This window comes from Pholcus phalangioides, unplaced genomic scaffold (assembly GCF_987345545.1).
Source record: "Pholcus phalangioides strain wild (caught in Gottingen) unplaced genomic scaffold, Ppha-v1.0 ptg000004l_1, whole genome shotgun sequence".
Lineage (NCBI taxonomy): Eukaryota > Metazoa > Arthropoda > Arachnida > Araneae > Pholcidae > Pholcus > Pholcus phalangioides.
Window position 1 is genome coordinate 11,132,340 of NW_028301597.1, and position 15,976 is coordinate 11,148,315.

The 15,976-nt window shown below is 34.0% G+C and overlaps 1 protein-coding gene across 1 annotated transcript in view; it reads left to right on the forward strand.

The window, feature by feature from the left end:
* The window catches only part of LOC149086532 (uncharacterized), a 59,470-nt gene extending 43,933 nt beyond the window's left edge, over positions 1–15,537 (forward strand). The window contains exon 3 of the mRNA XM_089256000.1: positions 13,788–15,537. Coding sequence (XP_089112126.1) covers positions 13,788–14,480 — 693 coding nt within the window. The 3' untranslated portion in view covers positions 14,481–15,537. The remainder of the gene's footprint in view (positions 1–13,787) is intronic.
* The last annotated feature ends 439 nt before the right edge of the window (positions 15,538–15,976 follow it).

Below are 15,976 nucleotides of genomic sequence, written 5' to 3' on the forward strand. Positions count from 1 at the left end.
GAATAATTTAAATTATGTTCGCTTCCCTACGGCCTCGATTAGGGGCTGTTAGAGTATTACTTAAGCAAATTTTTGGCCATTTTTGACCCTCTCCTCCCCCGTTGGCAAAACCCTGATCCCCTCCCCCCTTGTCCGCAAAACTTCGTCAGCACTGCCTCCTAACGCATATTGGTGGGATCAGAAACGTAAGAGGGGCATAGGGGGCTCGTGCACCTCCCTCCCCCCTCCAAAGGAAAGAAAAATATTTTTTAATTTTAATTATATAAAAATTGCAAAAATTTTTTTAATTAAAATTTCCTAAGAATATACCTTTATATGTTATTATAATTGATTTCTGTTAATTTCAATGCTATTGGAAGGGTAAGAGCTCAAAATTTCTCTTTTTAAGAAATTTATTGCGACCCACCCTTTAAGCCATGTATGGTAAACCCTTAACCCGAAGACCAAATGTGGCCCTGAAAGTTATCTGAGGTGGTTTGCCCCCTCAAACCTAATTTTGTAAAAATGAACTAAGCAGCACATTTACAAATCGCTTGAATGACCCGTGGCACAATTCCAGAGCATTTAAGTGGCCGTGGCACAATTCAAGAGCATTTTAGTGGCCCGTGGCACATTTTCAAATCATTTAAACGATCCGTGGCACATTTAGAGATCCCTTGAGTGCCGTGTGGCACAGTTTTAGAGCACTTAAGCGACCCCCAGTGCGGTTCTACATCACTCAAGTTATCCGCGGAACATTCCCAGATCACTTAATTGATTCGTGGCATAATTACGAATCACGAGTGATGCGTAGCACAGTTTCAGAGCACTTAAGCAGCCCGGACACATTTCCACAGCACTTGAAGAATCCGTGAAACATTTAGAGGTCACTGAAGTGTCTCTGTATGGGACTTATCAATAGGGAGATTGTTAGTTCAGGTGATCAATTAACTATCGAAAGGTTTTTCCGATTTTGGCGCACCGAATGAGATGCCATTAAAAATATTTCATATTTTCATTAAGGGTGGTTGATGACGTAAGCATCATCCAACCCCCCCCCCCCTTGTCACCAAAAGTCAGCAAATCGGAAACCCCCATCGATGCTGACGTAATACTTGAACGACCCCTTATCCCCATATACATATAATTTTTTACATCGGTCAGTTGAAATTGTTCTGTTTTCTGGAACAATATTGCTCGATCACCGATTGTGATTGATCGAGAACAAATCAATTGATTTTAAGGACATCGCAACTCATCTCGTTCATATTTTTCTTCTGACGTAAGGGTACGTCTATAATACGATTAAATAATCGACGTTTGGATGTACCCAAAATTCCAAAACGAACACGGCTATACGCGTTTCAGAACTATATGAAGTTCCTTCATCAGTAGCAGAAACAAAGAAGAAAGAATATAGACGCGTCTATAGTGCACCGCCTCCAGGGCCGGATTAAGACATTTGAAGGCCGTAAGCACTTGAATGGTTCGGTGCCCCCTTCCGGTCCCTACAAGTATATTTTACTCGATATTTAATGTAGAAATAAAAAAATAAAATTTTATACAGTCCACGCTGTTTAATGAGATCACATCGGCATTCGGGTTTCTGATAACAATAATTGAATGATAACTATATCCGAAAAAGTTCCGTTTGCAAGTACGATGACCATACATCCCGTATGGTCAAACGGGAGTGTGGAAAGCGGGACAACTGTTTTTCTTTTCCATGTAATTGGATACAAAATGTTCAATCGCTTCCATTTCTAACAAAATTATATTCTAAAACGGGGAGAACCCCCTCCTTTTTTTTCCTTTTCGCTAAAATTCGGCATTTTTATTATTCAGCAATTATGAGGCGTTGGAATGGAACTGTCTAATGTATATCACAAACTACGATATTTTTTTTAATGTACAGAATACGTTTCGCACATGGCTTGAGAAAATCTCAGAAAAAAAATTTGAATCTGGTCAACTGAAAGAAACTGATCCAGAACTGAAAGAAAGCTTTTTTTTGTCACACATTTATCTTTACTATAGGAAGGCCATTGCAAAAGCAGCTTCACAGGTATATGGATCACAGCGATTACTCTGGACTGATAACGACATTAAGTACGAAACATTTTGTCAACGGGGGGGGGGAGAAGAAAATCTTCTAGTCTCCTACATAGTCTTGCAGCCTGATAACGATTACTTACAGGAAAAAAATTAAGTTTGCTTAAATCCTTAGCTTCAGAATACGCAAAAAAACTTTCGACGGAAGAAAATTTGACAGCATTATCCGAAGTCCTGATAGCAAAAACGAACTTTTTTCCATGCTATGGTATTATTACTTTTCGTTCCTTGCAAAAGTGATAACAATACCCAAATGCGATTTTCATGTGACCATTTTCCGTGAGTGTAATAAGTGGCGTCGACTATAATTCAGAAGTACCTAATTAATCTAAGGCCGAATTATGATGTGAATATTTCTAAGCATGGACAGAGTGAATGTCTCTCCCCACTTTTTTTTTCTGCTTACAAAGTTTTTGATAATATTTCCTGGATTTTTTCATCTTTGGAAGTTTTTTAGAATTTTTATTTCATATTTTTTGAAAAGGCAGACCTTGGGTTTTTTTTAGTATCTTATGAAAACATTTTAAGATATTTTCTCCCATTGACTGCTTGTTAGGATTTCATATACCGTCTTCAAAAGCAACCACTGAATCTTAGAATAGGCTCACAGGTACCTTATTTATGGTTAATCAGTCACTGGGTACTTTTTCTTTCCGATACACATTTTCGAGTTGTAATTTACATCTGTGTTAAGCATTTCTTTTACTCTTCTACGGTAGATCAAACTAGGCGTTTTTATACTCATATTCTATAGGGCAGGGTTCTCCAACGGTTGTTCCGCAAGAGCTTTTTTTGCGTTCCGCGGAATCAAATTAATCGACTCCACCTTTGAAGCCCCCCCCCCCCCCCCGTATCTCCGCCCATGGAGCACATTCATTCACTCGCCCCTAAAATTATGCTAATTCGCTGATGTGAATGAGTAATAATGAATATAAAACCATTTTCATGAAATGGGAAAAATTCCATCGAAATATCCTGAAAACAATAGAAGCAATGCAAAATTCATATTCACGTGTAGCGTTGTTGTGTGAGATTTGTTGTGAATTCCTGTGTTATGATGTTGGGTATCAGAAATAAGTTTACATCTAGTGAATGAGAAGAACCTGATTTTCAAAAGATTTTTCTTCCAAGCACAATAATGTGTTTGTTATGCACATGCATGTCTATGCAATGAAATTTGTTGTTGACGATTGTCGAAAACTTTCTCGTCTGCTCAAAGATGTGCACACACATTTTCAAGTTCACGTCCTTATTTTATAGAAATTCGCTTACTCTTAATGTGTGAGTCTCACCCGAACACAGCCCGAGGACGTCATAGCAATTATATCTGTTTACAATTTGCGACATGCAAATTGGTAGGCGGGTATTTTTAACTAGGTAGGGGACAGGGCTGTCTCAAGAGCATCATTGCCCCCACCCCCGGACCAAGTGATTTTTCTGAGGCCCTACCTGGCAAATTCTAGAAAGTTTCAACTAGACCGCATTTTTGTGAGCCCCCTAGTAGTATGCGCCCCAGTATGGAACCGGAAGTGACGTCGCACTTCCTCCGCCCCACCACCGGAAGTCACGTCACACTTCCACCGGAAGTGGTGCAGTAGGAGGTGTCTTATCGCACTTCCGGTGTTTATTAAGTGACATCTTTTGTTTATTAAATGACTTCTGGTGGTGAGATATAGTACGAGGTGTCTTTTCTCTATTAAGACTTCTGGTGGTGAGATATAGTACGAGGTGTCTTATCTCTATTAAGACTTCTGGTGGTGAGATATAGTACGAGGTGTCTTATCTCTATTAAGACTTCTGGTGGTGAGATATAGTACGAGGTGTCTTATCTTCTGGTGTTTATTAAGTGACCTCCGTTGTTTATCTCTACAGAATGCCGACATCCGGTGTTTATTAAGTGACATCTGTTGTTTATTAAATGACTTCCAGTGTCTTATCTCTACAGAATGCCGGCATTCGGTCATTAAGTGACCTCTGATGTTTATTAAACGACTTACGGTGTTTATTAAGCGACTTCCTGTGTTTATTAAGTGACATCTGTTATTTATTAAATTAATTCCGTTGTCTTATCTCCATTTGCTGCTGCCTTATTGCTTAAAATTCCGGTGTTTATCTCTACAAAACCCAGAATTCCGACATCCGTTGTCTTTATTAAGAAGGTTCCAATGTTTATCTCTATAGAACCTTGAGTTTTGACTTCCAGTTTTCACGTTTCCGGTCAAGGCCCGACTTCCAGTGTCTTATCGCTATTGTTTTTGACTTCTGTGTTGACTTATTTCTATTGATAATTGGGAACTACAGATCATTGAGAACTACGGACGCTGTAAATATTTTTGACAAGCTTCTAGACTCATCGAGTATCGAGAGACCATATTTCGAAAAAAACGGGACGTTTCACTCAAGAGTGTTGCCACCATCTAAGAGGGGGCTTTTGTCCTAATTTCCGGTTTTTTCCAGGATTCTCACCTTGTCTCGACACCTCCCGTCTCTTTCCTTCCCCCAATGATGTGTGCTTTGATGACGTCATGTTACAACTTTAAAGCATGTCTTTACGCCCCTGTTATCACTGTTATTCGCTGATATATTTATGTTATCTTACCTATCCCTCTAGTTGATAGCGTTCATAGATTTTAGATGTTTTCTGTTCTAGTTTTCCTTGTTTTAAGAGAATTCTTTTGCCAAATACGTGATCTATGAAGGCATCCGTACAAAGAAAGGATCCGAAAATTTTAGTAGTTTATTTTTTTTCCAAATTTATTATATCTTAATTTCAAACGTACCCTAAAACAGTGTATTTAAAAAAGAAAAATCAAAGTAATCTTTTATTAATCTTTAATCTTTAATCTTTGGCAAAGAAAAATCAAAATTTAAGAATCAAATTTATTTACAACTCAAACTTCTATTTATCTCAGACTTGTCTTAGTAATTAGTTTGTGCGTCGTCAATCGTTATAACTTTTTTTTCCCACTTGCTTCTCACCATACAATTTTCTTCGAATTTGCTGTCGATCTACCGTATTGCCGTTAACGCTGAATCGTTTTAAAAGAAGAAATATTATAGAAAAATTGAGAATATTAAAATAAAAACGATTTAAAACAAATTTTATAAAAGTAAAATAAAAATGACGTTTTATATAAAAAAATTAATCGAAATAAGTCTCCAAACCAATAAAAATAAGAAATAATTGCAGAAATAAATAATTTCGAACAATTAAAAATAATACGCTGATATAAATAACAAAAGTAATGAAAAAATTAAACAGATGAAATGGTTACGATAAAAAAATAAAGGATTGAAGAAAAACTAACAATGAAAATAAAATGGTAACACAAAGATAATAAAAATCAAATAGATAAAATAATTACGATGAGTAAATGAAATAAAGAATTAAAATATATATATATATATCAAAGGAACGAATAAAACTAATATTAAAATTTTGAATAATTAAAAATAAATGAAAAAATAAAATAATAATACTATGAAAAATAAATAAAATGCTAACATAAATAGATGTGTTAACAACTAAAACAGATCAAAATAATTAACTATGAGATGGTTGTTTGAATATATATATATATATATATTGTTACTAAATTTAAATATATTTTTCACCAAGCACTCTCGCTGCATGCAACGATTTCAATATAACATTACTGTATTCTTCAGCGGAAACTTCATAGAGATTTTCATCACCACACTATAAACATTCAATTTTTCCTGATTTGAAGAAAGATTTTGCTGATTATATTCAAATACAAATACAACGCCACAACAGGCAAAATGCCCAAAGAGGTGGCTGAGAAAAAGATGCCCATAAAAATATTCTTGCAGTATTATTCCTTAGATATCACTGTTCCATACCATACATATGCAAAAACATCTAAATTGCACACAGTCAATTGCTACCATTCACCGAAACGAACATTTTCTTACAAGACGAGAGGAGAGGTTTCGATTACTGATGACAATGATAAAGGCTAAAAAATAAACTGCTGTTTCTGATATGATGTGTGTCAACTAAAGAGTGGACATCCTTCATGACATTGTAACTTTTATTCTTTCTCGCACCAATGTTCTCAGAAGCAAGTGTATCTATCGAATAAAATAATTATACTCTAAGAAAAGGGATAAAAAAACACTAAAAGTGATAAAAACGATTGAAAAAAAATTCAATATGAAAGTCAACTACCAATATGAGTCTTTTTTACTGTTTCTAAATCGCATGTCATATCATAACTTAGAATGACTATATTATTAACCGAGCATTATTTCTCTCTAAATTATTTAGTGTAGGAATCTTTCATTCATTATTCCTTTCGTAAAAGTTCTCAGTGAATGCTTTCCCAAAAAAGTTTTTGGTTTTCAATCTTTAATTCGGTTATACTCGATTTCTTAAGATGAATGAATTCTCAGTGGTTTTCCTCTCATTCAGTTTACTATCTTTTACTAATTTTGACACATTCCACTTCAAATCAAATTGAATTTGTTCTTTTTATACATGCAGAAAAAAGTGAATTTATGAGAAACATGTTTACCATCTAGAGGCACCGAAGATTAAACAAATTACATTATAATTAAGGAAATAAATAAAATAAACAAAATGTATTTAAAAAAAAACACCACATTAGCAAGACAGAATTATTAATGTCAAATAAAAAAATATAAAATAAGCAAAGAAAAACACATACAAACACAACATAAATAAGACAAAATTCTTATCTTATGATGAAAAGTGCAAAAGAAACAAGGCTTTAAACATTGAAGCAAGACAAATTTTACATTTACTTTCACACAAAATTACAAGATTTAACGAAATAAAATTATTTTTATACATGAATTATTCTTCTTAGATTATTTTCATTTTTTCATATATTCAACGGAAGGGGTTAAATCTCGTTTTTCTAGTTTTTCATAGATTTCACAGTGATGTACATTATAATTAAGGAAATAAATAAAATAAACAAAATATTAAAAAAAAACACAACATAAACAAAACACACACACAAGGCCTCACCTAACCGTTACGCTTTAAAACGAATCAATTAACTGGTTTGTTCTCCGACTGCCAAACAAGAGCAGCAATACTAAAGTTAAAAATTGCCATATATTTATCTAATATTGTAAAATACACTTTGTTAAAGTTTAAAGTTTTTTCGAATACGGAGTAACTACGTCAGTTGCATGCGTTATTTTCAAACAAATCAAGATGAATATTTCGTTTTAATTTATCTTCATAGGGTGGTTATGAATTCATTTTTCTGTCATCTTTGAAATTATATAGGTTTCGATGTGATTCGCATATGATGATTAGCCATGTATTTGTGCTCATATATTTTTGCATTTGTTTTGTCCATCCAGCTTTGATATTGCAATCATTTGCATCCATACTGCCATTTTTAACTTTTATATTGCCGCGAAATCAAAGGGATTTTACTCAGATCATCGATTCATTCAACTTCTTTTAACTCATACTCTGGCTTGTTTTTTTTCTCTACTCCATAATATATTTTCCACTTTTATATTTAAATCCAAATTAACTTCCATTTTCTAAACTAAATTTTTCAAATGGATTTGGATTCACACAATTTTCGAATGATGTTCAATATGATGAGATTTAATTCAGCTCTTTCACGTGACATTTTTTAATGCATTAATTTACTTCCATACATTTTTACCTGATTTTTTCAAATTACCAATTTTTTTGATAAAAAAACACTTATTTATAACTTTTCTGTATCATCTTTACCAATTCAAACAGAAAACTTTAATCGTTTTGAGTTACTAAAACACGGATTCGATTATTTTACTCGTTGTAAAACTCAAACTTATCCTTGGATCTCATCATTCGCGATGTTTCAAAGAATTATTTTTAGATAAAACTTGCATTTTTGATAAAAACAAATTTGCGTCGAGGTTTCTTTCTGCAATTTCTCTAATGTTTATTATCTCTGTATGGTTTTTTTTTTTATTGTGAGCAAACAAATACACATCATACAAATACTGGACAATAACACACGAAAAAGAATACAGAAGAAAAAGAAAAAAAGACATATAACGAATATACACTATGTCCCCCCAAGGGACAGAATTCGAGAATTTTTTTTCATGAATTTTACGAGTCTCAGCTATCAGCTAAATGACATCGAGGCTTGATAACTCCTATCTCGAACGCCATATCAATTACGAAGCACCCATATCATTAAATACACAGTGATTCTCACCCATATGACCGTTAATGCTGGGGATTATACTTTGATTAAGACAAATTTTATCACTTTAAATTCACTTGAAACGTATATGCGCCTGGTAAAAAATTTAATTCCCCCGTACAAGACTATTGAAAAAGACGATTAAGTCAGCAACATTTGGGTGTTCACCCTTAACTTCAAGAATTTTGAAGTCCTATGTTACGACACGATCTTAACCATTCGATGGGTTTATCATCCAAAATTGTCGCTTAGGACAGATAAAAATAAGGTAAAAAAAAAAGGCGTATCATCAATATAGTGGAAGAGAAATCATTAACTACACAAGTATTACAGTGGATTTATTCAGTAAAATAGTTAGTACACTTTAAAAAAAAGGAATAAAAGAAAACATTAAAAAATTATGAAGAAACGCTAAAATTGGTAAAATCATTGAAAATGATCAAAAATACACTGAAAATTGAAAATTATAAAAACATTTAAAATGATAAAAATTATAGAAAAACATTAAAAATTAAAAATATAATGAAATTTTTGACTAATAAGAAATGAGACTAGTGGCAAGCACCCGCACACTTTTTGTCCAAGACATTGAAATTTTTCATCATATTTTTAATTTTTAATGTTTTCTTTGTTGATGCAATATATTTTACAATATATTTTGCCCACTCTTAAAATACAAGTATATAATAAATCAATTAAATATATTATAACAAAAAAGCATGTAGAAAAAATTAAGGTCAATAATGTTCTCTACAAAAATGTAGTTATCTTTTAGTATTTTTTATTTCGAAATTCCGATTTTTGAATATTTTATAGCTCTTTACACGACTATTAACGTAAATGATATATATAAATTTTATACTATAATTTTTCGGTTTATTTTTAATCGATTTGCTATCGAAAAATGCATTGATAAATTGAAGAAATATTTTACTTAAATTTGCAAAGATTTTCGCGATCCACCTTTAGGCTTTAGCTATTTGAATATTTCAGTTTGCGCGCTCACAATGTATAAATTTGTTGTGTGTGTGTGATTTGTTAAATCAAATCAACTGAACAATAAAATCGTTTATATTGCATTGAAAATAGCGATTGCACATTTTTGAAATGTCTCGTAAAACAACGGTAGATATATTATCTACCTTGTTTGCGCTGCTGTTCGGCGATCCAATACGAAAAGAAGATATTGTAGAGTTACGTGAATTATCGTAGAGGCTGAAGCAACGAAGCAATGTGATTGGCTGTGTGGAAAAAAATACGAAAAAAATCATATAATCGCGGAATGGAAGTGGACTAGCGAATTTTGCCCCGGGCCGTGTCCGGGTAGATCCATGCATTAAGATGGCACTTGTGGGGTGGGGTGGGGGGGTGCTCAGAAAAATCAGTTTGCCCAAGAGTCCTATGCTGCTGTTAAGGCCCAAGCTCACTGTATGGAAATTGCACCAAATCTCATTCCAAAAAGTCAGCATTAACGTTATCTCTAGTTTGCAATATCATAGTTTTCTGCATTTGTGATATCTTTTTAATGAAGGTCTTCAACTGCACAATCAATCGAAAATTCTAGGATGTTTTGCGGATGCCTGATGCTGGAAAAAAATTGCGCATAAAAAGAAATTGATAATTGTGGTGCCCCCCCCCTATTTTTTCCTTGATGCTCTAAGCACGTGATTATTTTGCTTAATCCGTCCCTCACCGCCTCCCAATTTATTGCATAAGGGTATGGGCATAAAGTACGCATGTTTCCGATCCAGGTGGTGGGTGTGGTTCACTCGCGCCGGAAGCGTGCACATAGTGTGAGCCGGTTTTCGGCTGCTGTACTTTATACGGTATATATTTTTTTACTCCTCAAATCTCGGCGGGAGGGGAAAAAGCGAAAAAAAATACTGACCTAAAGAAAAAGTAAATCATTCGATTCCAGCAAAATTGTCAATAAAGTATCTAGAAAAAGGGTCACCATAAAGCAGGGGTGGCCAACTTCTTTCTCTTTAAGGTCCAACATAACGGTCAGCTGTGCAGTATCATGTATTAGCCACACCAGCAAAATGAAAGAGACCCGAAAAACACATATTTCTACACGCCATAAGTCTTTATATTTATAATATGGCAAAACACAGGCAATTTAGTCGCTGAAATTCTACACTGAGGGCGTTGTTTTTCATCTTCAAAAACATAGTCATAGCTAATTTGATTGCGTTCCCAGCCACATATAATGCAACAAAAACTGATTTTTTTTGCAAATGATTTTAGTTTGAATTTCTCTCACAAATGAAACATTTGTTCTAATTTTTTTTCAATTTTTTTTTTTTTTTTTTTTTTTGACGAAATGGGCAATTTTCCAAACAAGGTGGCAGAAAAAATAGGGAAACAAATTGCCCATGTGACAAGTTTTATGAGCAATTTGTGAGTTTGAAAAAGAGTATAGTGACAACCAGATCCTGGATGTTGATGACATTTGAATTTGTTTTTTTTCTCGGTTAGGACATTTCTTTTGTTTTTGAGTTTTGGGGCATTTTCACGATATTTTTTACTTTTCAATTTTTTTGACAATGGAAAACATTCAGAAAATTATATGAACACTGATTGTGTGTGTGTGTGTGTGTGTGCATAGAGCACTTATGAAAAAATATGCTTGAATTTCTTAGCCGCTATGAACCCTGTCAACACCTACTAGAGGATTTTCAAGGTCGCAACACGAGCTCGTGACGTCACTAAACTTAGGCGACTGCTTTCGCTGCGCACTGTGGAATTGACTTGATATATGTAGCGTATAATTATGAGCGTATGATTATTATTCCGCGAGTAAAATTGGTGCTATGAAATATTTCTGCCTTAACTTTTTACTAGCTGAATTAAGATTATTTATATTTTACTCAACCCCCTCCCCCTCCCCCCCTCCCCCCGTCATTTTTCAGTTCAGACAAAAATGCAAAAAATTCCCTGTACTTGTCTAGGTTCATAGAACCATTGAAAATAAAATGAAGCCACAGAAAAAAACTATCCTTTTCCTCCTTGAAAATGGTTTTAGGAAAATAAATTTATAACTGAAATGAAAATTTTCTCAATCACATTTCATATCACACACCTACAGAGAAAATAAAATCAACATAAAGGGGAAGTTTTTTTTTAAATTAATATTTTCAAAAATATTTTACGAATTGGGAACATTATCTGCTTTAAACACTGTCTTCATTCTCAAACAATTTAAGCAATAATTTTAAAATTTCCTTCAAATTTTTTTCATTACATACAAGCAAGAATTTTAACATTCAAAAGCTAATAAAATGATTCTTATAACAGTAAAGGAGAACAAGATAACTTTCATTATCATTTTCATTTTCATTATTAAAAAATGATATATTTCATAAACAGTTGTATCGCACAAACCCTCAAATTCCTTTATATCTTTGTAAAAGTTTGTAATTTTCTGTACTGAAATGTAATTCAAACACCTGTGTAAGAAAAAGAGAATTTTACTTGGCAATCTACTGATTTACAAGGATTCATTAAAATATCAATTAAATCATAAGCTAAATATGCGTGATGAGGATCATCAGGATACTCAAGTACTATAGTCAGCGTTGACAAAAAAAGTTTGCGCCAAAAAATCAAATTTTTTGAAAAAAAAAATTCAATATTTTCTTTTTCCTAAATTTCGAGTCGAATCGAAAATGCTAACTTTGCGGGGCGTTTTTCACTAATAAGGTTGTGAATAAATGGAATAGCTTGCCTTCGGAGTCATGAATTCTAATACACTTGTCACATTTAAAAAGAAATATAATAAGCATATGGGGATTAATCAAGAAGCTATACATAATAAAAAATGAGACAACCATAATTTTTTATGGGCAGTATATTTATCATAATTATTGGTTTTTGATTGCTCTTTTTGGGTTGCTGTATTTGTGGAATATACTGTATATTAAACATCCATATTTTTTATAAGGGCAGCTTTTGTCAGCCACCTCGTTGGACATTTTGTCTGTTGTGGTATTTGTATTAGGGGGTATTAAATATTTTTCATAATAGTTATAGTGCCCAGTTTTTAAATTATAGGCAATATTAAGCTCTGAAGATCTTGCTTAAAAAAAAAAACTACTAAAAATCTCATTTAGCATACCAATGACATCAAATTCTACCGTTTATCTCGCCCTCCCCCCAAAAAATACTCCATTACATTTGTTTAAATATTAATTAATGTGTAAAGAATATGAACCAATCTTCCCTTTACTTGTATTACATCACACATGTTAAAAAAAAATCATATTCAAAATTGCTTCAAGTATTAGTCTGATTTAAATCAGAAATTTTTCGTTAGCAAATGTTCATTAGCAAATTGATTATTCAAATCAATATTTTTAACTTCAGTTACGTGCATCAAATTTCGGGAATAAAAAAGAAAATTCTACAGTATGCAATATATATTATTTGTTTCTAAAATCTGGCAATTACGTAATTCCAATATTCAAAAATAATTTTAGTTATGCTCTTACCTTGTGATTCTCTGTCGGAACGAAGTCTTTTCTTGTAATGGCTGAAAGCCAACACTTCCTCAACATGACATTCTCCGGGAATGAAAATACTGATACTTTGGGACCTTTAACATAGTTTCCCCGACAATATGGTACACAGCATTTATATGGCATGATTGTTAAATTTTTTTAGATGTTGAAATCCACAGAAACGAATAAAAAAGAACGATTTTAAGAGCGTTTTCGTACATGTCTGACAATAACAACGTGGAAGATACAAGGTAGAAGCCAAGCAACGTGCTTTGTAGGCGAGCCTACAGCCTACAGCGTGCCTACATGCATTGAAGAAAAATAGCTTTTTAACCCTTGGCGCGTTTTTCCGAATAACTAATGGCTTATCGTAGGCTGATGGCAACCATTCCATTTAATTCTTCGGCCTATTTATGCTACGTCACAACTAGTTTTGGGTTACCGTGTACAGGCCTTGTTTTCTAGTGGGTGTTGACCCTGTACGAGTAGCGCTTCTATTGCAATTTCTTTTCTATAGTGGAGACATGTAAAGCAAAAACAAAGTCCCTTTTCCCAGTTCATGGTCAGTTCCTCGGCCGGAGCCAAGAGTTTCACAAGAGAATAAGGAACATACCGTACGTTCGTACCACACATTAGACAGTTCCATTCTAACTCCTCACAATTTCTGAATAAAAAATAGAATTTTAGCTTAAAAGGTTAAAAAAAAAAATCCCGTTTCAAACACTTGAAAAACACCCGAATTTAACATTTTAAAACCTGTTATGAGGGAAAGAAAAATAGAGTTGTTTAGTTTTTATATGCCCCGTTTGGTCATAAGGTACATACAACCAGGAATTTTGTGGATATAGTTAACAATCAATTATTGTTATCAGAAACTCCCGATGTGATTACAGCATGCGGCGTGCATTGTATATAGTTTGAATAGTTTGGCATGTACTACGTGAAATTGTGATATTTATACCAATCACTGCGTTTTATTTTTCAGTGTGCAATCTGCATCAGTGCCAAAGCGACCATGCAAACCTTCCCATGTGGTCACCGCGTGGTATGTCGCAAATGCTTCGTTAAAACTATCCAGATGACCGTTGCTCAGAGGATGTTGCCTCTTCGATGTGTCATATGTAGGGCAAGGATTCTCCGCTTGAAGCAATTGACTTACTCGTCTCGTGGACAAATTGAATGGCCCAACCCGGAGAATGTGACGGGTATTTATCACGGCAAACCAACTGAATTTGAAATTTTCCGATCCATTCAACGGTCTGGTGCGAATACTAACTACCACCCTGGAACAACCGCTACTTCATCCTCCACTATCCGAAAACGTTTAGACGGGGTCCGACGCGACGTGTTGTCAAGCGATATCAGACACCGCCAATTTCCAATGAAGAGATCGACCTTAATGGCCATTCCCGAAGTAGAAGAACTAACCGTCGATGCCAAACCTGGTTCGTTTCCTGACTTTGACAAGGAAATGTGGACCATCCAAAACGATTTCAAGAACGAGGGCACAGGAAATCGGAAGAATGCAAAGAAAAAGCACCTCGATGCTACTCATGACGATTCGATGATGAGATGGGTCACGAAATTACGCCAGTGTGGACCCCCGTCGTTGATGGAGCAATTCAAGATAAAGTGGGAAAAATCTTTCAAAAAATCGGTGTCCGTCATGATCTTTTAGCTAAGCTGTTGCTGGAAAGACGAATCGTGTCCTCTAGAAAACAGAGGAATCGAATGAAATCTGTTCTAAAGAAGCAGTTTGCCGAGTCGTTTCTAAAATGACGAACAAAGTTTCGAAAGTGAGATTTTCCGACTATATCAAATGCTTTGTAGCGAGAGGCTACATCTCCAAAATGACATTTCCTTGTTCAATGACGCCACGACCATCCAGATATACATAATATAACAAGCACAAGTATACACGAGTGCGTATGCTGGGGCTGTACTATCTACTTATGCTTATTCTCATACGATCCGAATTATAAGCATCGTTTCATAAGCATGACTTTAATCCGAAAAACGATACCAAGAAATTACTGTTCTTAATCTCACTCCTTAATGTCACGTGACGCGAAAGAAGGAAAATCAAAAGAAATCTCTTTCCACACAGGGAAAAGCGATTTTTCTCTTTGGCCGATTAACCACTGACCAATCAAAATTAAGCTTGGGGTATACAACTACTACTATACATTTATACAAAAAATTGACACGTTTTTAAGACAAATAAAATTTTAATTGGTCGACTGGTCGATGCGTTTCGGCTCTACAATGGAGAGCCGTCATCGGGACCTCGTGGTCAGAAATCACACAAATGAGTCGTGGAAGAGTGATGTTTATGTCTGGTCGTCCGGAGAGTTCGCCTTTGTATTTGCTGAGGTCGAGTGGTCTTTGGATGCGAATTGGGGCGCCATCTGTTGCAAAGTGTTGAAAATTTTGTCTCGACTGAGAATAATAATTTTTATCTTTTCTAATTTTATATATATATGTATATATAAAGCCTGTCCAAGATGACGAAATAGGTGGTGTGTTCCTTCCATCATCAACGAGGAAATCCTGGCAAGTTCTGTTGAAGTATCCCTCGAGAAAATTCAGTTCGGAATTATGTGTTGCTTTTTTTTTATTTAAACGAACAAACAACAAATTACAAGATACAAATATACAATATACAAATATAATATACAAATATAGTATACAAATATAATATACAAATATACAAATATACAAATATACAAATATAGTATACAAATATACAAATATAGTATACAAATATACAAATATAGTATACAAATATACAAATATAGTATACAAATATACAAATATAGTATACAAATATACAAATATAACATACAAATATAATATACAAATACAAATATAGTATACAAATATACAAATATAGTATACAAATATACAAATATAACATACAAATATAATATACAAATACAAACATAAGTTACACAAAGATAACGACAGAAAAGAGACACACATAAAAACAGACGCTTTCTTTCAAAATCAAAATTATGTAAAAGTGACCAATAGTGTTTTGGGCAATAGCCGAACTATTTGTCTGTCCCTCTGTCCCTTCTCAACATGTTTTCGGTGTTCGAGAACTCGAATACTCAGATTTCCCTAGTTTGGCCAATATACCCTTTTTCGCAATTCTTGCATGGGATGAAGTAG